At 35.8% G+C, this 26,868-nt stretch overlaps 3 protein-coding genes across 6 annotated transcripts in view; 1 reads left to right on the top strand and 2 right to left on the bottom strand.

Moving 5' to 3' along the window:
* LOC135084560 (uncharacterized) overlaps positions 1–8,749 on the top strand; it is a 131,574-nt gene extending 122,825 nt beyond the window's left edge. For both annotated transcript variants that reach the window (XM_063979323.1, XM_063979322.1), the window contains 5 exons: positions 3,571–3,670; positions 4,154–4,285; positions 4,781–4,880; positions 5,955–6,042; positions 6,840–8,749. In XM_063979323.1, the coding sequence (XP_063835393.1) occupies positions 3,571–3,670; positions 4,154–4,285; positions 4,781–4,880; positions 5,955–6,042; positions 6,840–7,022 (603 nt within the window). In that variant the 3' untranslated portion in view covers positions 7,023–8,749. The remainder of the gene's footprint in view (positions 1–3,570; positions 3,671–4,153; positions 4,286–4,780; positions 4,881–5,954; positions 6,043–6,839) is intronic.
* Positions 8,750–10,379: 1,630 nt separating this feature from the next.
* Positions 10,380–11,638, bottom strand: LOC135084568 (uncharacterized). Its single transcript, XM_063979332.1, has one exon. It carries the CDS (start codon positions 11,636–11,638, stop codon positions 10,400–10,402), a length of 1,239 nt encoding a protein of 412 aa, XP_063835402.1. The 3' UTR covers positions 10,380–10,399.
* An 11-nt stretch (positions 11,639–11,649) lies between these two features.
* LOC135084571 (m7GpppX diphosphatase) lies at positions 11,650–21,451 on the bottom strand. 3 transcript variants are annotated; one of them, XM_063979341.1, is made up of 7 exons: positions 21,107–21,125; positions 17,433–17,580; positions 17,158–17,341; positions 16,878–16,980; positions 13,960–14,105; positions 13,157–13,381; positions 11,650–11,979 (listed from the first exon to the last, which is right to left on the bottom strand). In XM_063979341.1, exons 2-7 carry the CDS (start codon positions 17,549–17,551, stop codon positions 11,650–11,652), a joined length of 1,107 nt encoding a protein of 368 aa, XP_063835411.1. In that variant the 5' UTR covers positions 17,552–17,580; positions 21,107–21,125. The 3 variants fall into 3 exon arrangements, with proteins under 3 accessions (XP_063835411.1, XP_063835410.1, XP_063835412.1); XM_063979340.1 differs by having other exon boundaries at positions 17,433–17,588; positions 21,107–21,121; XM_063979342.1 differs by lacking the exons at positions 16,878–16,980; positions 17,158–17,341; positions 17,433–17,580 and having other exon boundaries at positions 21,107–21,451.
* Between the last annotated feature and the right edge of the window lie 5,417 nt (positions 21,452–26,868).

Here is a 26,868-nt window from a genome sequence, read left to right on the forward strand (position 1 = left end):
AAGCATGTAAGATAAACAGATTTTCCAGTACCTATATCATTTATTTATTTTATTCTTTTACCGCGTCTTGAACATCTGATCTATTTTGTCCTGGCGACAAAAAGTCTACGCAAATTTAATGTTTAAAAGTTACAATGTGACTAAGCTGAGAAAAGTATTAAAAGATTTTTAATGCATAACATGAAACGTAGGGATATCAATTTATGACACCGAAGAATTCGCGTGGGCACGTATAATTTAGTCTGTTTTAAAGTCTGAAAAGGGAGGGGAACGCGATTAATCGCCTCGATTAATCTGTATCGATTGTGATTAATGCTTCGACTTATTGAAATAAACATGTATTTAATCTTTGAAAACACGGAAGTTTTGTTAGACTTAATAAATTTATCAGCGCCTCCATTTTATTACAAACTACATCGTGGTGTGTGTTATTCGTCGATTAATTTTTTTCTATCTTTAGTACATACTAAATTAAATACACTCTCTCATCGATGGGAAAATTTAAACCATTGATTTACATTAATAAAAATGATAACTATTAAGCACTACTTACTGACTAAACTACTTCGATATAGGTAAACAAATGCTTTTCACTGCTCTATGTTCTTGCAGAATTGTCGTCTGTATTCGCAATATTATAGTAAAACCGACTGTAAAAGACGTCGCATATCATCTCATTATTATCATTAAGGGTCTCACGTATAATTAACTCAAATAATTACTTCGTACATTGTACGAATTTGGGAATCGCAAACGAACAAGCAAATAATTCTATTTCATGGTCCTTTCCGGTTTTTGTGTGTTTTACACTAGAACAGTAAGGCAAACTAGACCACTTTCTTAGTTTGTAACAAAGTAAAAACTAGTGAAAATATTAGGATTTAGAGTCTAAAGTAAGGCACAATTTAGGGTCTAAAGTCTATCTAATAGATCTAAAGTTTGGACGAAGTGTTTTTTTACACAAAAATAAAATAAAAATTGGAAGCCGTTGTTTACTCGTAATTGTCCTATAGTCCGATTTTTAATTCGACGGAATTCTGACAGCTGTCATTTTTTGACAATTCAGATGTGTTAAGCCTTTTTTGCTTTGAATTATTAATAAATAATATGAAATGAAATTTCATCAAGTACAACTTACAAGAATGAACTATTGTTTGTTTTGTCAATTCAATGTACACTAATTATTATGTACATTTTAGAGATTAAATAGAAAAAAACGTGTTTTAACACAGTAAAACTACATATTATCATAAACGAAAATGTATTGATCATCAATAATCATTATCGTCGTCATAATCAACTTGGATTATAAAATTGGCATCTTGTTAAATTGGTTATTTTATGAAGCTAAGATTTTATTAACAAAAGGATTTTCATAAAAAAGGTTTGTAACCCATGAATTATTGACCAGGGAGTCCAGTAATAGAAAAATAATTTCCCAACTTTTTTTGTAACTTCAAAAATATGATAATAAAAATTCAAATAACCATTTTGAAATGATCAGTACATTTTTAAGCCTTAGTTTTTCAAGTGAAACCTTAAATTCAAGAAAGGATTATTTTTTAATTTGTGAAAATGCTCTCCATTCATAATGGGAATGTTTCAATGTTGACAACACTTCTGAAATGTCAAAATTCCGTCGAATTAAAAATCAGAGTTTAGTATTTTCCTTAATACCCATTTATCTCTTGAATCAAACTTTCGTATTTTTGTTTATCACATTAATACGTGAGGCCCTTAACAACACCGTGGATTATCGTCCATTTTACGAGCTTCAAAATTTATTATTTCAAACGTTGGAACTATTCTCGGGCGACATTTTCTCGTATAATACATTGAAGTAATATTATAACTCAATGGTATAATAGTATATTTGCCTAGAATTATTATACGATGCGTGTAATTCTACGCTGCGTGAAGTTTGAAGCATGTTGTTATTGACAGATATTAAACTAAAACGCCCATGTCCATGATATTTTGTTCGATGACTTTGGCCCGAATTTACAAAGATTACTATGAGGTCTTACAGTGCGCGTGGACGCACAGAGTCACACACGAACCAATCACAGAGCTCTATTCAACGCTTTACGTTCGATTTGTTGCTTCACATAACCAAGCATCGTTCGTGAATACGAGTGTTAGTCTTTTGGGAAATAAATAAAATTGAAAACAAAAATAAAGCATAAATAAATAATGAGAAGTGAAAAAAAGATTAGGAATTAAGTGTCCTAAACGGAATCAGTGAAAAAAAAAAGAAAAATAAATAAATATTTCTTAAATTGTCGCTACTAACTATTTACTATTTTGTTTCAACATTATTGGACAGAAAGTGACAGAGAATTAATCTAAATTGTACCACTAAATTCTAAAAATATCATACGTATTAATTTTGGTACACAAAAACATAACCCTCCTTCTGGCGCAGTCGGGTAAAAATCGAAGATAAAATTCTTACTAAAATGATAAAACTTATAAAGTGCGTGAGATAGTGACCAAATTATCTTATAAGAACCAGAAACAGTATGTCTGTGTGGCTGACACTTGTGAAGAGTTCGCACTGGGGCCTCAACTGTTCACCAAAACCTTTGTTTGTGAGTAGATAGAGCTTTAGCTATCAACTTTGTGCCGAAAATTAGAAATAACAATAATGTTAACCCTTTGTACGCAGTGGGAATATAGTTCCCACCTTATTCGCTTAAGGTCCAAGAACAATGAAACATTTGATTATGTTATATTAGTGTTAAAGGGTTAACAGCATTGTTGTGTTCTGGCAGTTAGAGGCGAAATAGGCATCCCTCTGTGGTTAAAGATTCCGACTGAAGCTCGCTTCCACCTTCGGCCTGATCTTCACTTTCCAATTTCCAGTTGTGGATAATAAAATTAACTAAAAAAATGCATAAAGAGTTACCTAAGCCTCTAACGGGCATAATAAGTCCAAATTTAAACAGCAACAACAAGGAACAATTTAGAATATGATGGGAACTATATTCCCACTACCGTGTAAAGGGTTATCATTGTTGATATTTTTAATTTAACTTTGTACTAAATATCGAGATTATTTTTAACATCATGGTCGAAGTACGGTTTGTTTTCAAAAAACAACATTCTAATATACGTCCAAAATCATTCTCGCGCTATATTTCTTTTATCACATAAACACTCAATTGGCTCTCATTCATCAGGAACCATGTGTTTTTTGTATACAATATGAGATATACTCGTAAATCTATACATTGTAAAGTTGTTAAGAAATGTTGTTTGATTAAGCTTGGGAATTTAAAATTTCCATACTTTGGTGATGGACGCCAAACCGGTAGCGTACTACAGCTCATCGCGGCATCGGTTCTCTTACGGAATCATAACAGGGAGTTTTTGATCACTTCGAAAATCGTATCCTTTTACGGAGCGTAGTAACTACTAACGTTCTTGTTCCAAACCACTTTTGACTGGAAAAATCAGATCAGAAAAGTGATATTGACCAAGGGCATCAGTCAAAACCACTTTTGATGATTAATAATAATAATGTAAAAACTGTTTAACTTTAAATAATTAGATATATTTTTGTTGCAGCTGCAAGTCCGCCATTCTCGGGAGTCCGCGCCAGAGGACAAGCTCAGCGACGACAGCCGCCCGCTCAGCCATGCCTCCGACCTCAGCACGCCTAACATACGTGAGTACTTGCCCGGTGGACCGACGATCTTAAAAAGATAGCTGGCATCTGGCCGCTTCCCTTGAGTTTCAGTAATGTTGTGCCACTAAATATAGCAATAAAACCTTTGTCATGCCAATGACAGGTCTTTTGATCTAAGATACTCGTTAAAAGTCCTGTGCCGACTAGCGCTATATACTTTTTCGTCCTCCAACTGAGGTGATGAAGGGCCAAAAGTGATTCTCCTCAAAAAGCACCCATTATCAAGCGCGTCTGAACTATTTCTCGAAGTCTTTCAGGTGCGCTAACGTAACTTAGTTCAACAAAAAAGTATGCTTCAAAGACTGGTTTGGTTCGCATGAAAATGGGCGCTTACGCTCCGATCACCTACCTCCTAAAAGCACCACGTAAAAAGTGGGGTAGTCTCTCCCAAAAAGTCCCTCTGTCTACACAGACAATAATGGTGAAATCTACTTATAAATAATCCCTTTCTGTCTTTCACAGTGTCGCTCAGTAGTGCGCCTCGTCGTAGCCGGCGCGGCGTGGCACCGGCCTCGGACGCGCAACGCCCGCTCACGCGGTACTTACCCGTCGACCGCGATGACTTCGATTTACGGAGACATGTTGAGTCCGCCGGTAAGTCATCATCAGGTCATTTATAGCCTTGACTGCGGGAACTCGACCCGACCAGAGGCAAATCCATGCACAGCACGACACGTCGAGTTCACCGGTAAGTCTCCAATAATATCAGGTCATTTAACCTTCACTGTAAGACACATCGAGTCTTCCAGTTAATCCATCATCATTAGGATATTTATGCCCGTTTTCACCATCAATCCCTAAGTTTTAAGTGACCCCTATGAAAACAAAATGCCTATTATGTGTCACCATAGGGGTCACTTAAAAATTAGGGATTGATGGTAAAACGGGCATTAGTCTCCACTCACTACTCAGAGGCAAATGGAGGACTCTCATGACATAACATAATTTCGAAACGTTGGGAGGGCCTAAAGACAAGGGGACATGCAAAGATGAAGACAAAATAAAGATTATGGTCTACCTTTTTTGGCGTTCATATAAAATATGTTGGTCAACATTGAAAATAAATTTAATTTAATTTCTTGCTTTCAGGGCATCAGATTGAAGTGTGCCCCTACGTGACCGTGAATTCCACGTCGTGCCGCGGGTACCTGCTCAAGCTTGGCGCCAAGTTCCACACCTGGTCCAAACGGTAACTATTGTGTACCTTATGCTATTGTAATAGGTGCGGTTTTGCAACTACAATGATGTGCTGTCAACTACAACTGAGCGTTTAGTTCCAAATCTGGTCCAAACGGCATATCCTGTATACCTACTTTACGCAGTGATAGGCGCTGTTTTTAGAAATGGATATGATATTGACTTAACTGTAACAAACGTCAAAAGTCTGTCAAGCTCCATACAAGAACACCGGTTAGAATTACCGTTAAAGTTAAACGTCTGTAATAGAGATGGGTTATACTAGGTAAATTTGATACTAGGTGCACCTGTTCCTAGTATTTATTAATACTCGATCCAAATACCTATTCCACCTAGTACGTAGTAATTTAGCATACTTGACGCGACTAGTGCGGACTAGTCGCGTCAAGTATGCTAGTGGAATACGTACGTATTAACCCGCACTAATCCACGTAATATGACTTTAAAATACAATTTTCTTTGAAAAGATACAACCGTAGTATGAATAATGCAATTTGAAATTGACTAATAATTCCTCCATTCATACTTCAACAGGCTTAGGACTGTCAACTTAAAAATTGGCGTATTTAAAAGATATCAATTTCATAAAATTATTTACATATTTTTTTCTTTTTTACATGAATATGGTTTGACTACGTTTGTGTGCGTTTGTTTCGCCGCGCTCAAATTTGTTTGGTCAGACAGAGACGGAGTGAATCTCTACGTTCGCACATAAGCTTAGCGACAAATACTAGGTGCGCGTAATACACGACTACGGATTACGCAATAATAACCTCTATTACTTTGATGGTAGGGTCGTAAATCGTGTAATTTATAAAATACTAGGTGGATCAAGTATTTAAAAAATTGGAATAGGTGCCGCCTAGTACTGTAAAATACCTAGTGTGTGGATCTGTTCTAGTAAATACGTCTCATCTCTAGTCCGTATTCACAAATATTACTATGAGGTCTCGCAGTGCGCGTGAAGTATCGTTAGTTATCGCTCTTAGTGATAATTAAATTTTATACAAACTCCATTTATCCAATGTTGGTATCTTACTCAATCATTTACTTTTTTCTTCTGCAGGTGGTTCGTTTTTGACAGAGAATCGAAAACGTTCGTCTACTACTGGGACAAGAGCGAGAAGAAGCCCAGAGGAGGCGCTTACTTCCAGGTCAGTTGGGTTAATCCTTAATAAGGCAGTGGGAATATACTTCCCACCATATTTTTTTTACTAAATACGATTAAAACTATGGGCTATTATTAAAGTAATATTTCTATGATGTGTGTTTGTCTTGTTGGTTGTCCTAATAAATAAATAAACTACTGTCTTTTTCCACTTTAAGTCGCATAAAACTAATTTAAATGAGAAATAAACACAGAAAACAAAAAAACTAAAATTGAGTAAGTTAACACGATTTTTACATTTAAAAAATACCGAACATCCAGTTTTTTTTCTATCTAAACTAATATTATACAGGGTGTTAGGTAAATGGGTATATGAGCCGACACTAGCCCATGTTAACATGGTCATATAAATTGTATGGTGAAGTCAGAAAATTGATATCTTCATTTTAATTATTTTATTTTTCATACAAATCGGATTCTATAAAATTTATTTTGTATGAAAATTAAAAAAAAAATTATGATATCAAATTTCTGCCTTCACCATACCATTTATATGCCCATGTTAACATGGGCTAGTGTCGGCTCATATACCCATTTACCTAACACCCTGTAAATGCGAAAGTAACTCTGTCTTGCTTTCACGCCTAAACCGAAATTTGGCACAGAGATGTCCTTTACATAGGATAGTTTTTATCCCGGTTTTTGAAACAGGGACGCGCGCGATAAAGTTTTTCTGTGACAGGCAAAATTCAATGCGGGCGAAGCCGCGGGCGGAAAACTAGTAGGATTATAAAAGCAAAAATCCACATCATGTAATCTAATAAGTCTATATTTCTTTCTCAGGTAATAGAAGAGGTCTACCTAGACCACGGGAACACGTCGAAATCGCCCAACCCTCTCACAACGTTCATCGTGAAAACACGCCAGCGCAGATATTACCTCATGGCGCCCTCTGGCGAAGCCGCGAGAATCTGGATCGACGTCATATTCACTGGCGCACAGGGTTACACTGAGTACTTAGAATGACTTTTGAGTCACTTAAAAAAGTAAAAAAAACTGAAGGATTTATGTGGAAAATAAAAACTGGTACAGCTATTTGTACTGGTAAAAATGGTTACATAATTTTGCCACCAGGCGGCGTTAGTGTAGCGCTGAATACATGATTTTTTTTACATGGACAGTGCGCTTTACATGAAAATGTAGGCAGAGTAGTTTATGATCTTTGCCTGTCCCTTGCAAGTTAAAAAAATTAAAATAGTCCGACTAGCTTATAGCGACATCTAGTGAAATAGTTTGCTGCTGTTGAAATATGATAGGAAATTGAAATTAGTTGGAACTATATTAAATTCAATCACAACTATTCTAACATCACGAATATACTGACCCAATCTTTGGGTTAAAAAAGTAGCTCAATATTTTACACCATCTGTACATACATGGTAGCTGTAAAATCAATTCACTTTCATAGTGATATTTTACATCAATCTAACTAATGAATTCGATCAATATACTTTATATTTATACATTGTGGTGTATACGCGGTCTATTAAAAGATACAGATTATAACTGTAACCGTTAAAGAACTAACAATTTACCTAAAATAATAGGTAACTAACAGCAAAAAATTTGAGTGTTTTTCAAGTAGAAAACTTGAGTAAATTAAATGATTAGGTTGTTGTGATGTTTTTTATAGTAAGTAGAAAATAACAATGTAATTTTTTAACGATTTACATCACTATTCTTTAAATTTAAATATGGAATTGAGCATGAAATTAAAACTTTTGTAATCGACAATAAATGAAATCGTGCCAATAAATAAGTATAATTTTACACAGAATTTTACGCGACAGAGGCAACTATTTTTATACAAATTTACAGAATTCAAATTGGTGCCTTCTATAAGACTGAATTGTTACTTCTAGATTGAAGTCTGAAATTAGGACCTAGATAGACTTGCCAGTCTAAAAAAACATAAAATGGTAAGGCGATATCTTTGGGACTGGCATTTCCACACTAAATCAGAAAAATTAAATAAAAGTTGCTATGCTATATACTTTTTTACTGTTTTATCGCAAGTTTTAAAAATTGCTGGTTACTTTTTGTGATGAATTATGTCTGGAAATAATATTAAATTTACAAAATAATTGCTTTTGTAATATTTTAACAATTTAGGCAAAATAAATCTCGCTGTGTTATACCGTATTTATCAAAATATTTACTGAACCCGGTATCTAGACTCGCCGTAAGATACATTTTAAACTTATAAATGTACCTTAAATTGAAATAAAAAATTAATGGAGTATGTAAGAAATTAATTTTGCACGCTTATATGAATATGCAATGTTACCATGGTAGTGTATAAATGTATTTTAATTATTACGTATGGTAACCCATTTCGAGTGTTACCATATCTTTGAAAATGTTTTATTTCTTTTCAATATTTAGGTATTATCGTATTATTCGCATTTTATTCATGCATCCTTTTGTAATTGATTTTCATTAGATCTTTTATCTTATTTTTTGAATATACACTTAATATTATGTTAATATTAGTTTATGGAACATCCTAATTGTGTAATATAGGTTAGTTTTTAAGTACAAAGTCGTGATTTGTTTGCTCTTGGATTACCAGTGTATAAATTAAGTTTTATGGCTTGGAGAGTCTTGTATTGAGTAGGTAATAGCTGATACCAACTTTAAATAAGGTCACAAAATATTAACCAAGCGAATAATAAAATATGAGTTTAAAAGTATTTTACTTCGTTTTATTTATAATGGCAGTCCTATGAAAAGAACTCGATAACAATCTTTATTCCACTAGAAGTGAGCTTGCAGAGTTAAGTTACTTTTAGAAAATAACTATTAAATTCTTTCTACAACCACAAGTTCTACTTAAATCCTTTAGATCCTAAATCCCTCCCAACAATCCGAGTCATTGGGTCAACGTTTGTTTTTGTCTGCCCAACCATCATCGTAGAGATTTGTACTTTACTGCATGTCACACAAATTTTAATGTTAAATATTTTTCTTTCATTCACAATTTTCATGTGTGACTACACTTATGGTCAATAAAGTAAATACCTACTACGGTTTGTCTATTCGCGGAAAAGCGAGGGAGAATTGATTAAAACTTCTCCACTGCTGGCTATCTGTATACGCTGCTCGAAGACGTTCTTTTTTTTTGTAATGCCAACAGAAGATAATGATATGTCACTAATGTCAGCTGTCATGTACGTCATTTTATTGTAAATTTGTCCAAAAAGCTTCAAAAAGAGGAATTGCACCAAAAATTAAAATTGTGGTCTAATTAATTATCTGGAAAAAGAAGAACTCGAAACCAACAATCAAAAATCCCTACATTATCTAATTCACTTGTCTACATTACAAACAATTGTATATTCAGTGCTCTTTCTTCGAAACAACAAAATGCCTTCTGAAGCTAAAAACACACCGAATTTCTTCAGGTATTGGTACACAAGGTACCTGTTGGCGACAGAACTGTACATGGTGGAACCATGGGAGAAGGTCGTGGTCCGTATCCTTTCAAAAATTTGTATTATTTAACATTTCAGAACTTAACCTACATTCCAATGTTATCACTGATGATTCATTGAAGTACGATTTAATTGGCGTCAATAGAAAGAAGCCAGTTTTGAGATCGTGAAGCAATAATTCATACACCTTAGTGATTGCATGATACACTTTATCTACTCTTTGGTTGGATATGTTTGGAACTTTTTAGCCTTTAACACACTGGATGCAGTCTAGTCAGGTCAAATGAATGTAGTCTGCACTTGTCAGTTTGCTTTCTTTTCTCGTGCTTGCACTGTCAGATCGCATCAATACAAAATGTATAAACAGACTATGTTGTTTACGACATGTTGCGGGTTGCATTCAGTTTGACTTGACTGCATCAGTGCGATATATCCTTTTAGGTATACAAAAATAATCAAATAAGTTTCCTTAGCCATAAAACAGATTGTCTTATCGCTGTCCTTTTCCTGCTCTTCTGGTATTTCAACTCTGCCATCGTTGTCAGTGGTATTTCAAGACTACGGATCGCTTCATCAAACGTGGAAGAAATTAAGAATTAATAGTGAAATGTGTACGAGTTATATGTATTTGAGTTTTTATGTGATGACCAGTTCATCAATATGTTGTTATATGATGACGATTCAAGTATGTTTAATTTTGTCATTACCAAGTTTTGTTTTACAAATCCAAACTTGAGCCAAATACTTGAATTACTGCACTCTATTTTGTCATTCCTGTTATGTTTACCTTAACAATTAAGCCAAATAAAAGTTAAAATTTTATTGAAATTGTGTCGTTATTCTTTATTCCCAACCCTAATTATCATTTAATTAAATATAAACACAGAAATATCTTGCAAATTAATATATTTAAACTTTTAAGTAACTTACACAATAACCGTTCGTATTGCGAAAACATTCTGGCACTTTCAGAGACATGTTCTGTAAATGTTCTACTCCTGTGAGGAACATATTCTTTGATATGTCTGTTGAGACGACCGTTGGATCCGTAAGCCAGGTTTCCACCTCCTCATTCAAGGAAGACTCCACTTTATACAAAATCTTTGTAAGTAAATTCGACTGTAATTTAATTTTATCATTTTCAATAAACTCTCCAATGTTTTTCAGTACTTGCAGTTCCCTATCCATCACCCAAATGAGTAAGTATTGCTTGTTATTGGCTGAAATAGCACACTCCAAGACAATTTTGCACATTACTGTGTATTGTAATCCGAGGTTGAATTCTTGAGTCATTTTTTCAATGGTAAATATAAAATCATCGGTTGTCATGTTATCTGAAGGAGACTTGTGAGAAAATACAGCCTGCTCCGTGCCATTTTGAATTATTTTTACTTCTGTATTGAATAGTTTCACACTATCCTTGGTTTTGAGTCCCAGCCAGGCCAGGCATCGGTTGCAATGGTAAATATCTCTTTTGGAATTGAACCTGTTGGTTTTTTCAGCCAAAGAGTTCTTGTTGATTTGAAAGAATGTGAGTCTGTAGAGGAAATCTTTCTTGTTTGGTTTCAAGACTTCCTCATGGTTTGTACTGCCATGAGCATGGCAGAACCAGTCCGATATATCCATGTTGACCGACGGAAGCTCTAGAACGCGGTCAAACTTCACTGACTCTTCGGAAACGACATTAGAACAGTTTCTGCAGATAAACTTCAGCTCATTATCAACTTGGACGTTTATCTTCAACTTGCTAGTTTTTACTGAGTCTGGCGATTTATTCGGAGACAAGATTTCATTATAGAAATTACCACCGTTCTTTGGTTCGGTGAGAATCCGGAAGGAAATCGTATTTTGGTTAATTTTAAGACATGACATAGAATTCGGTATAAGATAGCAGAACTCATCGATAGGAATAACTGCGGTAACATCCGTTTCTTCGTCATATTCATCACAGTCCGACAAGCTTTCAATGGAGGAAAGACTGTCGCTTCTCTTCAACTTATAATCGTCGTAAAGATTGATGACGATACAGTTGGATTGTATGCTGATTTTCAAATTGCAATTCTTGCTGAAATCAACTCCAGTGGTAATATAAACGTTACAGCTTCGCAGCCTTGAGCGCAGCTCCATAAAAATATTCTTGATCAACATTTTTGCTTAAATTAATCGATACTCAATGGATCTTTAGCCTCAATTAGCTCGATCTTAATATTTGGTTTAATTCTTTGCACATATCCGTTGGTTTCGTAAACATTGAAGATATTGTCCATCTCTCGGATGGTGAAAGGTAAAGTGGCTTTTTTGTAGTAGTCTCCCATCATTTCGATGTTGTCGATGACCGTGTCGAGGAGGTGCGACTTCTCTGCATAGATGCCGGGTGCCTCGTGCCTCAAGTACGTGAAATGGACGTGAAGGTGGTAGAACGACGGTTGGTAGTGCAGGTAGATCCGCAGCTGACTGCCTGGGACCTTGTACTTGTCTAGGATACTTTTCTGAAAACAATATTGGAGTGTAAATTAGTCTATTTCAGTTTTATCTACGACATGACATTGTTTAACCTATTAGAGAGTAAATTAGTTAAGTAAATAAATAAAATAAAAATCCTTGGACATTTACACTGCGCTTCTAGTCCCAAACTAAGCAAAGCTTGTACTATGGGTACTAGACAACGGATATAAACATACTTAAATACTTTTTTTTTGTAAATACATACTAATTATACATAGAAAACACCCAGTCTAATACAAACAAAATATGTTCATGCACACAAATGTTTGTACTGTGCGGGAATCGAACTCGCTACCTCCGGAATAGTAGTCCGTTTCGAACCACTACACCAAACGGCCGACTTGTTTGTTTATTACATGTACAATTGGTATCTATCTATCTATCTATGTCAGTCTTTGGGTTCGCCTTCGAACATAGGCCTCCTCTTCAACCCTCCACCGTTTTCTGTCCCTGGCCACACGCATCCAGTTCACTCCAGCCTGCTGCCGGATATCGTCTGTCCATCGTTTAGGCGGTCTTCCCCTGCCGCGGGTGTTGTTGCGGGGTCTCCACTCCAGGGTCTTTCTGGCCCAGCGATCCTGGTTCATCCGTGCAATGTGTCCCGCCCATCTCCATTTACGGCTCTCTATCTCTTCCACCACGTCGCTGATCCTCGTCTTTTCTCTGATCCACTCGTTCGTTTTGTGATCTTGTAGGGAGACGCCAAGCATCTGTCTTTCCATTGCTCGTTGTGCGACTCGGAGTCTCTCAGCAGACTTTTCTGTCAGCGTCGTGGTCTCCATCCCATACACGAAGACCGGCAGTACACACTGGTTGAACACCTTGGTCTTTAGGTGTTGAGCAATTTTCTTGGAGCGTAGAACATGGCTGTTTGCCACAATTGGTATAGCGGCTTAAAATTACTCAGAACAATATTATGCTTCATTAATTGATTATTAGGTTAACTTGTGTAAATAAATAACGCAGCAGTCAGATAAACTAATGACCAATAGACTTTGAACTGGTTTCAGCAGTAGCAAGTTGATTACTGAGTTTTTTTTTGTAGCGGTATTGGTAATACCATAATATTAAACAGATATAATATTATCCGAAATGTTATTTCCTAAGTATGTTACTGATCTGTTGTAAGAGAAATAAAGAAATTATTTATGATTTATCTACCTTTCCTTCGTCCCGGACTCTTTTCAACAGCGGAAGGTGGCTACCGTCCAAATCCCTCAATGACTTGATGCCCTTGCGACGCACAATAGCAAGCAGATACAGCGTCTCTTTCGTCACACCGTCCCACTTTAGATCAGGGAGCAGTACAAAGCCTTCCTTCTCGCACTTGTTGTTGTGGACAATTCTGTCCTGCTCACTTTTGCCTTCTAAGATGTTATATACCCACTGGAAATTAAAACATATCCAATATTATTTTAAGTCGTAACCAGGGATGTTATGGATATGAAGTTTCGGTTATGGATACGGTTGTTAGAATAATATTATACCGGTTACGGTTATGGATATGAAATAATTCGGATTATCCGAAAATTTCGGATAATTTCGGTTACGGATATTAGAATTTCAAAAATGTAAAATTCAAATAGCAAGATGCTACGCGAGCCGTGACCCACATAGCCTCTTTATGCAAGTACTATGACGTCAAATATTTAACTCTTATAATAATAACTTTTGAATCGGTTTCGGTTACGGTTACGGACCAGAGCCCCGATTACGGTAACTTTTAACGTCTACAATCCAGACGCGTTTCTGATTCTGCAATACGATTGGTCAAAACAGCTGACGTACGCTGTTGAACGACCAATCGTATCGCAAAATCGAGAAGCGTGTCTGGATTGTTGACGTTAAAAATTACCGTAATCGGGGCTCAGGGATATAATATCCCTGGTCGTAACCATATTCAAGTTACTTTTTATTATCAGTGTTTTGAGATTTGATTGGTAGAAGAGAAGTTTAAATTGTACCTGCAAATTGAACTGTTCTTTCTCAATATGTGGTAGCGTTAACTTCTCGTAAAGTTTCGGAGTCTCCAATATAAGGTGGACCTCTTGCAAGGTAAACTTTGTGATATGCTTCTCTGTAGCTGGATATATCACTGTAGTTTTAACGCCTGAAAGGAACAAATGAAGTTATGAGTAATTTTTATCATTTGCATGCTATTGTTGGGTCAGAAGCAGTGCGGGTCCGTTGCAGCACGGCAGTAGGCACACTGAAGGCAGCGCAGTTTCAAAGCAGTTGCAACGCGGGCGGTTGTCAAAAATTCAATATTCGAAAACCACTTTCAACGCGCTGCTACCGCCCTGCCTCCGGTGTGTCATGCTAATATGGCCGCCATAGTAATATAACAGCGCGGGCCCGCGCTCGCGCCGCTTCTGTCCCGCTCCCGCGCCGCCTGGTTTGTAATTCGGCAGTTGCAGTGCGGCGCGGTTGGAGCGCGGGCCCCCGTTCAAATTTAATGTGACACACTTCAAAGAGTTTCTTGTATTACAACTTGCGCGGGCCCGCATTCAAACTGCGCTGCTACTGCCCCGCGTTTGGTCTGCCGAAGCCTTTAACGACGGCACCTATATGTATAAAATGTAAGCCTAGACGCAGACCATCGATTATTCGTCGGCCGATAGTTTAGTCGGGCAGTTGATCAGTATGGGCATGTATGGATGAGCGCACATTATTACACCGATTTGATTTGGCCGATTCTTCATACAATTTAAAATCGGGCACAACTATCGGCCAACTAAAAATCGATGGTCTGCGCCTAGTCTAAAACTTCAATAATTTGCATAAAAACCAGTTATTTGTAGAAATTATCATGAACTTATTTGTCCACCTTATCTATAATGTAGAGTAAACTTTCTCAAGATAATTGCGTCTTTTAAACAAAGAAACCATAATTATGCTTACAATCAAAGAATATTATTTACTCTGACGAGAAGAATGGCGAGTGGCACTGGCGAACTCCATAGAATAAAAAAAAATATTTTTCTTGCACACCTGACGCCATCTAGTGGGTGACTTGGCACTAAGGCGGTATTTAATTTGGCCATATCGTCAGTTGCAGGTTCACTTGGGGTAACTGACAAAATACGGTTGTGGCTACGTATTTTATGTTCTACCATTATTTTTAATCAATGCACAAGCTTTTCAGAGGTAACTAAGCCCGTCAATATGAACTTGTTGTTATAGTGACTCGCTTTTAGGGCAACTTGCCCTAAAAGTTTGTGCACTGATTAAAAATAGTGGAGTAATTTTAAACTAGGTAATATAGGTAGGTAATTTGAATTCAAACTTGTAATATCTTTTAATGAAGCTACAATCTTTTTCTTTTTTCTGCTGTACCGCTGTATCAAGCAAATAAATGGATATTGATTTGATTTACAGTAAGAGAAAATGATACTCAAAACAATTAGAAACATTAGAAATTACAGCTTATTGAAAGATATTACACGTAAAGATTACTTAATTATGAGAAACAGCTACTAAAAATAATAAAAATACTAGTATCATGAATAATGTTCTTTATTTATTTATGCTGTATAATATCATTTTTTTTTTTCAGTGCTATTTTATTCGCTTCTTTAACAAATTCCCTGTTTTTTTTTAAATACAGTAGTTGTTTCCCAATGAGAAGGGCATTCATTTAAAAATCTAGAGTCTACTTTATGAAGGTTTTGTTTGCATTATCTGTATGGGTCATTCCACAAAAATATGTCAACTCTTAGTCCGCGCCACATTTCACATGGAATATTTGTTAATATTTTATTCCAAAATTGTTAAATAACAGCTCGCAATGTGTTTTATTCATCACCCATTTATATTTTTTAAAACTATTTTTCAAACATCTTAAATTCCTTTTAAATGACCCAAAACGTCATTCCCTAGTCATGTCCGTACTCCAAAAGTTTGTGTTTTGGAACCAATATTTATAGAAACATTAACTTGATCCTTTATTATAATTAACGAATAATCTATTTAAACGTATATTACAACAAATTCTATTAATATTTTGCGGTTTCAATAAACAATAATTTGATTTTCTTTAGTTGAAAAAGAGTCCACAGCTTTTAGCGTTATTCCCTCGCCACGCACTGATTTTATAATTTTGCGCTTTAATATGTATTTAGAGTGAATGACATTTAGTTGAGTTTAAAGTACGATACGAAGTTATCCTCAGACCATACTGGCTTTGCGGCAGGCGTTTTTTGAATAAGTGCAAACGTGCCAGTTGTTGCGGAAACATGTGTTGATCCAGTCACTTCGTCAGTCCCTAGTTGAGTAGCTTTATTGATTACAATAGGAAATTGTATATAATTTAATAGTATTTAAGTGTGGTTTTTCGGCTATTTTCGGCACATCGTATTAAGCATCTATAATATATAATCTTATAATATAAAGTTAATCTGCATTCGTGTTAAATTTTACTTCAAATCGTCAGTCCCTAGACCGTCAGGCCCTAGCTTTAAACGGCGCTAGGGACTAAGTTACTAGTTAGGGAATGACGTTTTTTATATAGTATTATTAACAAAACACCTACATTAAGTATATTAACTTATCTATAAGTGTTAAGGTTATAAGTTTTATACTTTATTAAAAGTCATATAGGAGTAATGTAGTATGAAAAAATTAAAAATTACAATTTCTCCTAAAATAAAGCATAAAGTGACTGGCCCTTTTAGACATAACATAGTTAATACATAAACTATAATTTATACTAATAAAGTATTCAAAAGCATCTTAAAAAAGTTTAGGACAAAATGACGTCGAAAATATACAGATTTTTATGGAATGACCCGTATGTAAACATTCCTTTCATGGCCTATTTTTTCTAACATCGTCTTAATTACTATCGCACAATGTTCTACGTAATTTATCATGTTGAGATTACATTTCTCACTTGCAGAAGTAACACAAGGTGGTTGGTTGACATCACTCAATATCTTAGATGACCCTGCTTCAGCTATGTCTGATGACATGACTACAGGCTCATACTGAAATTAAAAACATCAATATAATTATATAAAATTGTATACATACAACAAATATAATTGTTTTGCTTGATAATAATAATAAGTTAACGTTAAACCGAAGAACTTATGGGCTTCAAGTAAAAAAAACCCTTAAAGTAATAATAATTATAATAATAAGTTGAAGCAAATAAAACATACCAAATTTTTTTTTCCAGGAACAGCAAATTTATGTAATTTCTTGAATGATATAGGGTAGTCAATAAATGAGGTTCTATTGAAATGTTTGTTACAGAGAACCTTGTGTCCATTGTGCAATTTCAGCTGAAACTCAGGTGAAAACCATTCCTCATCAGGGAAACAGTACTGTGCCCATGATTCACATCTGCAATGAAATTGTAATTACCGTTTTATAATACTAAAGTAGTCTAGCAAAAGTAAGTTTGTATAGATATTACGAAGTGTCGGGTACATACCGTAAAGTGTTTGTTTTTCCGGGCTTGGGAAAGCGAAAGATTGCTATGGCTGGATCGTTAGCCGGTGAGCAGCCACACTTTAAGCAACGTCGTAAATTATCTTTATTTTCGCTTGACATCGTAGTAGCCGTATGTCTCGTGACTTAAACTAAAACACTAAATAAAGAGTCACTGCCTCCAAACTTACCCTAAGGCCTCAGCCTCGAACTTAGCGGGTAGCGACGCGGGAGCGGCAGGATCTTATGCGTAAAATCAAATAGACCGGTTCTCGAAAAGAGCGGCGCGGCAGGCGGCGCCGGAGCGGGCAACGAACGGGCAGCGGCGCGGGAGCGGGCAACTAGCGGGCAGCGCACTCCATCTTTTGCCCACAATAAATCGAGCGTTAGGAATAAATTTGAATCGAAATAAAATTGTCGCCGTTGTTATATTGATATATTGTTGAATAAAAACAAATATCTCGACAACACAACCCCGAACACAACACTTATCCGCTAAAGCGCCGCGCGAGTTGCCCGCTCGTTTCGAGAACGGGTCTGCGTTGCCCGCCCCGCTCCCGCGCCGCCGCCGCTCCCGCCCCGCTGCCCGCTAAGTTCGAGGCTGAGGCCTTAGGCCTCGTTCAAGGAAAAGCTATTTTGCAAGCGTTTGTTTGAATTGTGGCTCAACGCCCCGCGTCTCCTTAAACGAGCCCTAAATATAGCCTCCAAACAAACACTAAAATAAAGATCAATCGCACTAGTCAATATCTCACAACAGGATGGTAAAACGTTATTTTATCACAATAAACAAAGAATATCACTGTTTGTATTATTTTAAGGAAATTATTTTAAGTGAACTTTTTCTGAATAAAGAAAAATATAAAATATGAAATATAAAAATCACAGAAAACATCTGAAAATGCGCAAGAAAATTTGAAAGTTGTGACAAATCACTGACAAATGACTGGCATTAAATATTGCACATCGACCTTTGGAAAGAGAATCGGTTAATTTCGGCTCGTAGAGCGTTATCTCTGTCGCACACTACCTATACGATTGACAAAACATTATTCAATGAAAATATTGTCCGAACCCTTAGTATTTCTCTTCGACGAATACTTTAACACGTTGTGAACCACTTTTATTTCACGACTATAAAAAGTTTTTAGCAATTTAATTCACAAAATCAATTGCACACATTTAAAATAAAGTTTGTTTACACTTTGACAGAACGTCATTGTCAGTCGTTGTTCAAGTGCGACAGTGATAACGCTCTACGAAACCGAAATTAGCCGATTGTCTCTTTCTAAAGGTCGATGTGCAATATTTATCGCCGGGTATTGTAATATTTTTTGGACACATTGAACAGCCCACCTAATAAAATCCATGGTGTTGCCTACAAAGTGGACACCAGGCCCGATCCAAAAAATATTGATAAGGATTTTTTTCAAACGACAACACTTAAGTCATTTGTCAGTGTTTCTTTTTTCTTATTAAATATCTTATTTAATAAAGAGAATAATGTGTTTCTAATAATGTTTGAGTTTCATTATCTTGTTCATATTGACGGGCTTAGTTACCTCTGAAATGTTTGTGCATTGATTATAATTATTTGTAAAATACGTAGTTACGTAGCCATTGCTTTAGCGCCAGTAAGATGGCGTTTGGTGTGCTAGAAAAATCATTTTTTTTTCTATGGAGTCGCCGTTCTTCTCGTCGGAGTAAATAATATAAACCAGTGTTTTTCAACTTTTTTCATGACACAACCCCCCAGTATGAAAACATTTTTGGCGACCCCCCGACGGTTCGCTTTTTTTTCATGTATTTTATAATGTTGCAAAGATGTTTGTAGGGACCGAATACTTCAATCCATACAACTTTTGCATAGTTAGATTTCGGATTTATCTGTCTTTATGGGTCATTCCACAAAAATATGTCAACTCTTAGTCCGCGCCACATTTCACATGGAATATTTGTTAATATTTTATTCCAAAATGGTTAAATAACAGCTCGCAATGTGTTTTATTCATCACCCATTTATATTTTTAAAACTATTTTTCAAACATCTTAAATTCCTTTTAAATGACCCAAATCGTCATTCCCTAGGCATGCCCGTACTCCAAAAGTTTGTATTTTGGAACCCATATTAACAGAAACATCAATTTCATCCTTTGTTTTAAGTAACGAATAATCTATTTAAAACGTATATTACACCAAATTCTATTAATATTAAGCAGTTTCAATAAACAATAATTTGATTTTTTTTAGTTGAAAAAGAGTCCACAGCTTTTAGCGTCATTCCCTCGCCACGCACTGATTTTATAATTTTGCACTTTTTTATGTATTTAGAGTGAATGACATTTAGTTGAGTTTAAAGTACGATACGAAGTTATCCTCAGACCATACTGGCTTTGCGGCAGCCGTTTTTTGAATTAGTGCAAACGTGCCAGTTGTTGCGGAAACATGTGTTGATCCAGTCACTTCGTCAGTCCCTAGTTGAGTAGCTTTATTGATTACAATAGGGAATTGTATATAATTTAATGGTATTTACGTGTGGTTTTTCGGCTATTTTCGGCACATCGTATTAAGCATCTATATATTATAAAGTTAATCTGCATTTGTGTTAAGTTTTACTTCAAATCGTCAGTCCCTAGACCGTCAGGCCCTAGCTTTAAACGGCGCTAGGTACTAAGTTACTAGTTAGGGAATGACATTTTTTATATAGTGATAATAACAAAACAACTACATGAAGTATATTAACTTATCTATAAATGTTAAGGTTATAAGTTTTATACTTTATTAAAAGTCATATAGGAGTAATGTAGTATGAAAAAATTGAAAATTATAATTTCCCCTAAAATAAAGCATAAAGTGACTGGCCCTTTTAGACATAACATAATAAATAAATAAACTATAATTTACACTAATAAAGTATTCAAAAGCATCTTAAAAAAGTTTGGGACAAAATGACGTCGAAAATATACAGATTTTCATGGAATGACCCTTATAAGTTTTTTTTTACTGAAGTAATTTTTACGACCCCCCAGGTGGTCACGACCCACAGGTTGAAAAACACTGATATAAACAATTCAATGATTTCTGTTAACCAAAATACACTGTATAATTAACTTTCATATGATTTACTGTTCGATTATTACCATAACGACTAAAATAAATGTATTTACAATAAATGGTATGTGATCTTGTAACAATAGTGGGTATGTAATAATTGACTTGATTATACGACTTACTAATAAGTATCTACGCAATACATTAATATGTATGAATGTAAAACTTCAATCATTTGCATCAACCAGTTATTTGTAGAAATTAGATATCACAAATGTCTACTTATTTGTCTCTAGGTTAATTTTGACACAAAACGTGTTAGCACCTTATCTTTAATGTAGAGTAAACTTACTTTAGATAATTGCGTCTTTTAAACAAAGAAACCATATGCTTAGATTGCACAGAACTGAGCCTCGCAAATAATTCACATACAGGAAAATTATGTCAGAATTTTCATCACACATAATTTTATTAGACCATCGTGACACTTTTGGTGTAAACTAAAACCACTAATTCTACCTTCACGAACGAAATAATATAATTAGCCCATGTTATTTGATGAGTAATCACTAGCAAAAGGAACCTTGACAAGAATTTCGAAAGTGTTGGAGGGAGAAAATAATTACTCACCATTCAACGCGGGAAGCGGGAAGCACTCGTAATTTCCGTAAATATCGTTCTGGAAAAACGTTTTCAGCTCTGTGTCCGCCGAAAAATAGCCCGTATCATTCAAATCTTCCTCTTTGAACGCATTTTTCTCAAATAAAACCAAAGCCACGCCACTTTTACCCTTAAATTTACCCTGAATGGTAACAGTCTTCCTATTCGTATTATTGTTCAATATTTTCTCCGGTATAAATTCTTTCAATTCCAAATTATTCTCACTCACACCATTATCGTTAAGTTGTGAAATTTTTATTTTCTTTGCACAAGGTGCATCAACGTCATTTTGGTGATCAGCGTCGGACATTTTGTGCTGGGTTGCTAGTTGAAAAAAAGTAAGACGTCTTTTTCGTGTGTTGCCTGTTTCATTAAACCAATAACGGGATTAACGGGAATCGTCGCGGAGTGTTTAAAATATTGGAGAGGTCATAATAAATAGGTTGATCTTTTACTCATTTACCATATTATTATATACCTAATTTATACGGTTTAATGGAGATTGGAGATAAACTGTATTTGAATTCAGTTTTAGCGACTGTCCAACCCTACTTTTAACAAGGATTACGTTCCTAATCTTATGGTAATCGCATTTCGAAAACAGACTGGGAGTGGTTCCCTGTGACAAAAAGTTTTTTTTCCTATTCATTTTTCCTTGAAACTTCCTTCATAATCAATCGGTAATTTTCCGAATAATTTATAAAAGATAATATAAGCATTTGAGTTAGTCTTATTAAGTTCTATTTAATGATTTGTGTAATTGTTATTTTTATAAATACTTGCTCAACTCCGCTCCGCTGGTCGGCTTTATACAATACGTTACATTCTTCGATGTCTGATAAGTACCTACTTTCCTCCTTCATTTTATACAATACGTTACATTCTTCGATGTCTATTAGGTACTTTCCTCCTGCATACATACAGCATGATCTATTTCATAGTCATCTCAATTCAATTACTTTAAGTCCACTGCTGGGACATTTTTACATCGAGCCGCCGCTGCTTGCTGGATCGTCAGACCATTAAGTGCTTATAATATTTTGTGCCATTACTAACAGATTGTACCCATTTCCTACATATTTAAGACAGTCAAAGAAAAAAAAATCGAATTCTAGTTAAATAATGGGGAACATACTAGGGCCATAAGGTAAAGACCCCCCTTGTGGCCACTTTTTTTTTTATGCATAACAAGGCAGGTATTTGACCACAATCGCACCTGATGTTATGTGGGATGATAAGTGTAGGTACTGATTTTGGCCACTTATAGATATTTACTGTCAAAAATACTTTAACATTAATGTAATACCGATGTACAAGTTCAGTAGACAGTTCTGTTTATTTACAAGAACGTAAAACTTAGGATTTTTAATAAAGCCTAAGTCTGATTTAACCTTTAACTGGTGACATGGTTTTTGTGTAACGTAACTGGTGACGTACGGTCTGAGAGGCCGCTACCGTATCAAGACTGTAGCATAGAAACTAGGTAAGGTAGCATACCACAATCTTTAAAAACAGATTACTAGCATATAGAAGAATTAAATTTAAATAAAATAATAAACTCTAAATATCATTTTTAATGCAGAACTTGCTGTTAAATTATATTTAGTAATAAAAATCAAAAAACTAGAGATGAGATCGATAATCGCAAATAAAGAAATTTAAATCAACAAATTATAACAAAATTAGTATTTTTTATTATAGTTCCAATAATAATCAATTTAAAAAAATCTATCACACATAGGTAACCTATCATTTTAGAAAACTGGCAGTGGTGAAACTTTTGTATTTTTTATTGGCTGTCAGGGCATTTATTGTTTGGCATAAAAGTGGACCGTCATTTTCACTTTCTGACTGATTCTCGTCAATTGGTCCTTCATCTTCAAAAACACTTTCTTCGGCTTCCGAATCATGGTCACTTTGCTCCTGAACGATGTTTTCAGGAACATATTCGGCTTCCGACCCAATTGAGTCTTCCTTTTCCGGATATTTTTCAACTGGCGAATTTTCAAGTCGTTTCATAAAGTATGGCACTATATTCCCAACTAATGATCCTACGCTTCTTTTTTGGAGTTATTTAAATATCAATTGCAAGTAAAAACTGTAAAAATACGAAAAAACTGTATGAAAAAAATGTCACGTAACTGGTGACATGCGGTCTGAGAGACCGCTGCTGAACTTTACATCGATGTAACTTGCCGATTTGGAGCTGAATGATGCAAATATCCTTATCTACGGCGTAGACACAACTAAACTTGAAGCTACTGAAGCGGTGAAACATGGGAAGTACGGGGAAGGGGGTGAAACGATGTTTCGCTGACGCCGCCCGGCCTGTGAGACCGCTTGTCACCAGTTAAAGGTTAAACTTAAATAATTTAAACTTTTAATATTGCTTTTTTATTCATACATCCTGTATAGTCGTTAGCCCTGAATACAGTCTGCTCCATTGTGATGGATGGCTTATGACGATGAACGATTCGAGCATTGTCGGCCAATTGGAAGATCTTGGCTTATGTTGAGGAAATATTCAACTGTAACTACATGTACCTACAAACATAAAGAACTGTTTGTTGAAAAACAAGTTGTTTAAAATTTTAAATTAAATAATAAATCTAGTAGAGACAAAGTCGTATTAAGCACCTTCGTGAACCCGAAACTAGCGCCCTACTCGATGAGAGTACCTAGAGCAGTGGCTCTTAACCTTTAAGTCATTAGGGACCATTTTACCAAATTTCTGTCTTGTCAGGGACCAACCAGTTTGACTGCAAAAATCAGTTTAACAGTGGTTTTGACCAAGGTGTGCATTGTGCAAGTGCCCATCGTGGACCACTTGGAATGCCTCCAGGGACCACCAGTGGTCCGCGAACCACCGGTTGAGAACCACTGACCTAGAGCTATGGAAACTCTTCTGGTAAATTCTGATAACATAAAGGTAGCAGGTTAGCGCTAGACGCAGGCCGCTACCAATCGATCAACATGGAAAGCATTGGGGGAGGCCTATGTTCAGCAGTGGACGCGGACGTCCTATGGCTGAAATGATGATGATGATGATGAAATTCTGACAAACTGAAGTCAATGCAAGCTGGAATTGTAGCTTTTTTACCATAATTTTATGTAGCTACGCAAAAAGCACTCCGCTCTAAAATACCTACTTCTAAAAGAGTAAGTACCTACACAAGCTTTAAAATACTTCGAAGTAGAGAGAATAAATCTTTGGACAATTTGGACAATAATAAATAAATAAATCTATACTTATAATAAATCTGTAGAGAGGTCAATTCTGTACATGAAATATATTTTCAAAATAACTATCAGGGGGTGATTAGTGATCGATACTGATGCCAAAAATGCAATCAGTAAAATTTTTGGTCTGTCTGTCTGTCTGTCTGTCTGTCTGTCTGTCTGTATGTTCCTTATAGAAACAAAAACTACTTGACGGATTTTAACGAAACTTGGTACAATTATTCTTCATACTCCTGGGCAGGTTATAGGATACTTAGGAATTCCCACGGGAACGGGAATTAGCGGGAAAATCCTTTTGTATGAAAGATCTAAACCGCTTAAGTTAGACGCTTGAAATTTGGCATGCAGGTACCTTAGTAAACTTAAAGCTTAGTTACAACAGGTGTACGAGTCAACTCGCACATTTTTTATTACTAAGTAATTTATTGTTAACTTGCATTTTATTCATGCACTTCGGCCAGCTACGCCTGACCTACATTTGGGACTTTGTTAGTTCTAACATTTTTATAATCAGTGCAATAAAGCATTCGGCAGCTAAAACACGTCTTTCAATAAATCCCATCAGCGGTTGATACGGCGTAGTTGTCTGGCATCTTGACATCAGTCTTACTTTGACACCACATCTTACATTGGTCCTTCGAGAGTTTGATCTATCGCGCGAGGAGTTCAAATTCGGGACATTTCGGCGATAGAATACTTTGCTGAACTTTGCGTTACGGGAGTGACTCGTGTGTGGCTTAGTAAAGTATACCAGTGACACGTGTACTATACAGTGCATTTGACAATTTGACATTTTGAGTGTGCAATCCTTCGGGAGAGGGGTTGAATACATCGTGACAAGCAGGATAGCTTCGCCATCAGTTGCGAGGCGCATGACATTGACATCAGAGCGGCATACCACGTCTGCAGTCGTCGAACACTTCGACACCACGGGACGGAGCGTGCAACCAGCTACGGTAATCAGCATCGCCAAGGTATCAGCAGCCGCAGTGACAGCAGCATACACAAGTAAGACTGTTCCATATTATTATTTTTAACTGATCATTGACTACAATGGAGGCTATTATCGCCAAACAACAGGAACTTATTACGTCAATTGAAAAAGTTAATTCAAACTTCAAAAAAGATTCAGGTGACAGAAAGACAGCAGAATATATCGCTAAGAGGTTAGAGGCATTAGATGTACATTGGAAAGATTTCCAAAATAATCACGAATATCTTATGACAGCTGTAGATCAATCCCACGATTATTACACAAAAGGGGTGTTTAATCGAGTACGGGAATATTATCATAGCACTAGAAACTTAATTGCTAACTTTGAGCCAAAAGTTGGTACTTCTGACACAAAATGTTTCACTTCTGAGCAAACTGAATCTACATCTTTGTTGAAAAAACTTATGAGTCAACAAAGAACAAATTTTAAGGCATTTATAAGGCAAATCAACTATTGTGTACTAGATGAATTAGAGGAAAAGTGGGAGATAGAGGACGAATTGAGAAGCATTCAAGCCCGTTGGGAAACTATTGATAAATTACATTGGCAGATTGACAACTTGTTAGAGGAGGCGGATCATGGTTATGAGGAGGAGTATAATGAAAATGACATTAGGTACAGAACTATAAAGCGACAATTGAATCAAAAGTTGTCTTATAATGCTCATCTTAAGGAATCCACACCAAAGATGGAGATTCCTACATTTACTGGCAATTATACTTAATGGCCTACTTTTTATGACCTTTTTAAGGAAGCCATACACTTCAATAACACTTTAAGCAAGTCACAGAAAATGCAGCACCTGAAGAGCAAGGTGAAAGGTGAAGCTGAGCGTCTTATTCAGCATCTGCATATTTCGGCTGACAATTATGACACAGCTTGGGACATTCTTTGCCTACGCTATAACAATAAACAATTGCTATTCACTAAACAGATCGAGGTATTCCTAAATCAGCCATCGATTCAAAAGCAAACTTCATATGAGATCAGGAAGTTGCATGACATCAGCAAAGAATGCTTTCATGCCATTGACAACCTTGGGATTGACACGTACACTTGGGGTCCACTTCTTGCTCACCTGCTATGCAAGAAGCTAGATAGTGATACCTATCGAGACTACCAAGAGTCGAGGAAAAAACCGAGAGAATTAGCAGACTTAGGCGAACTAATGACGTTCTTAGAAACTAAATTTACAGCTTTAGAACCTATAGCTAAACCACAACAACAGAATATGACTAACAAAAATGACAAAACTGACTATAATAAATTAAATAAGTCCTTTTCTAACTCTAAAAAACCTACATTTACAAGGGCATATCATACAAATTTCAAATCATTTAAATGTCCTTTATGTAATTTTGATCATGCGCTATACAATTGCAAAAAATTTATTAGTATGACACCGGATGCAAAACTTGACATTGTTGCGAAATATAACGTATGCAATAACTGCTTATTTAAACACGAATTAGGTATTTGTAAATCAGTAAATCGGTG

This window comes from Ostrinia nubilalis, chromosome 26 (assembly GCF_963855985.1).
Source record: "Ostrinia nubilalis chromosome 26, ilOstNubi1.1, whole genome shotgun sequence".
NCBI classification, from domain to species: domain Eukaryota; kingdom Metazoa; phylum Arthropoda; class Insecta; order Lepidoptera; family Crambidae; genus Ostrinia; species Ostrinia nubilalis.

What these genes read in the sequence shown, in the direction of transcription:
- LOC135084571 (XM_063979341.1), bottom strand. Translation starts at nt 17,551, where the DNA reads ATGTCAAGCGAAAATAAAGATAATTTACGACGTTGCTTAAAGTGTGGC. An exon ending in AAGAACAGTTCAATTTGCAG is followed by an intron (nt 13,382 to 13,959) that starts GTACAATTTAAA and finishes TTTAATTTCCAG; the next exon opens with TGGGTATATAACATCTTAGA. An exon ending in GAGTCCGGGACGAAGGAAAG is followed by an intron (nt 11,980 to 13,156) that starts GTAGATAAATCA and finishes TATTGTTTTCAG; the next exon opens with AAAAGTATCCTAGACAAGTA.
- LOC135084568 (XM_063979332.1), bottom strand. Translation starts at nt 11,638, where the DNA reads ATGTTGATCAAGAATATTTTTATGGAGCTGCGCTCAAGGCTGCGAAGC.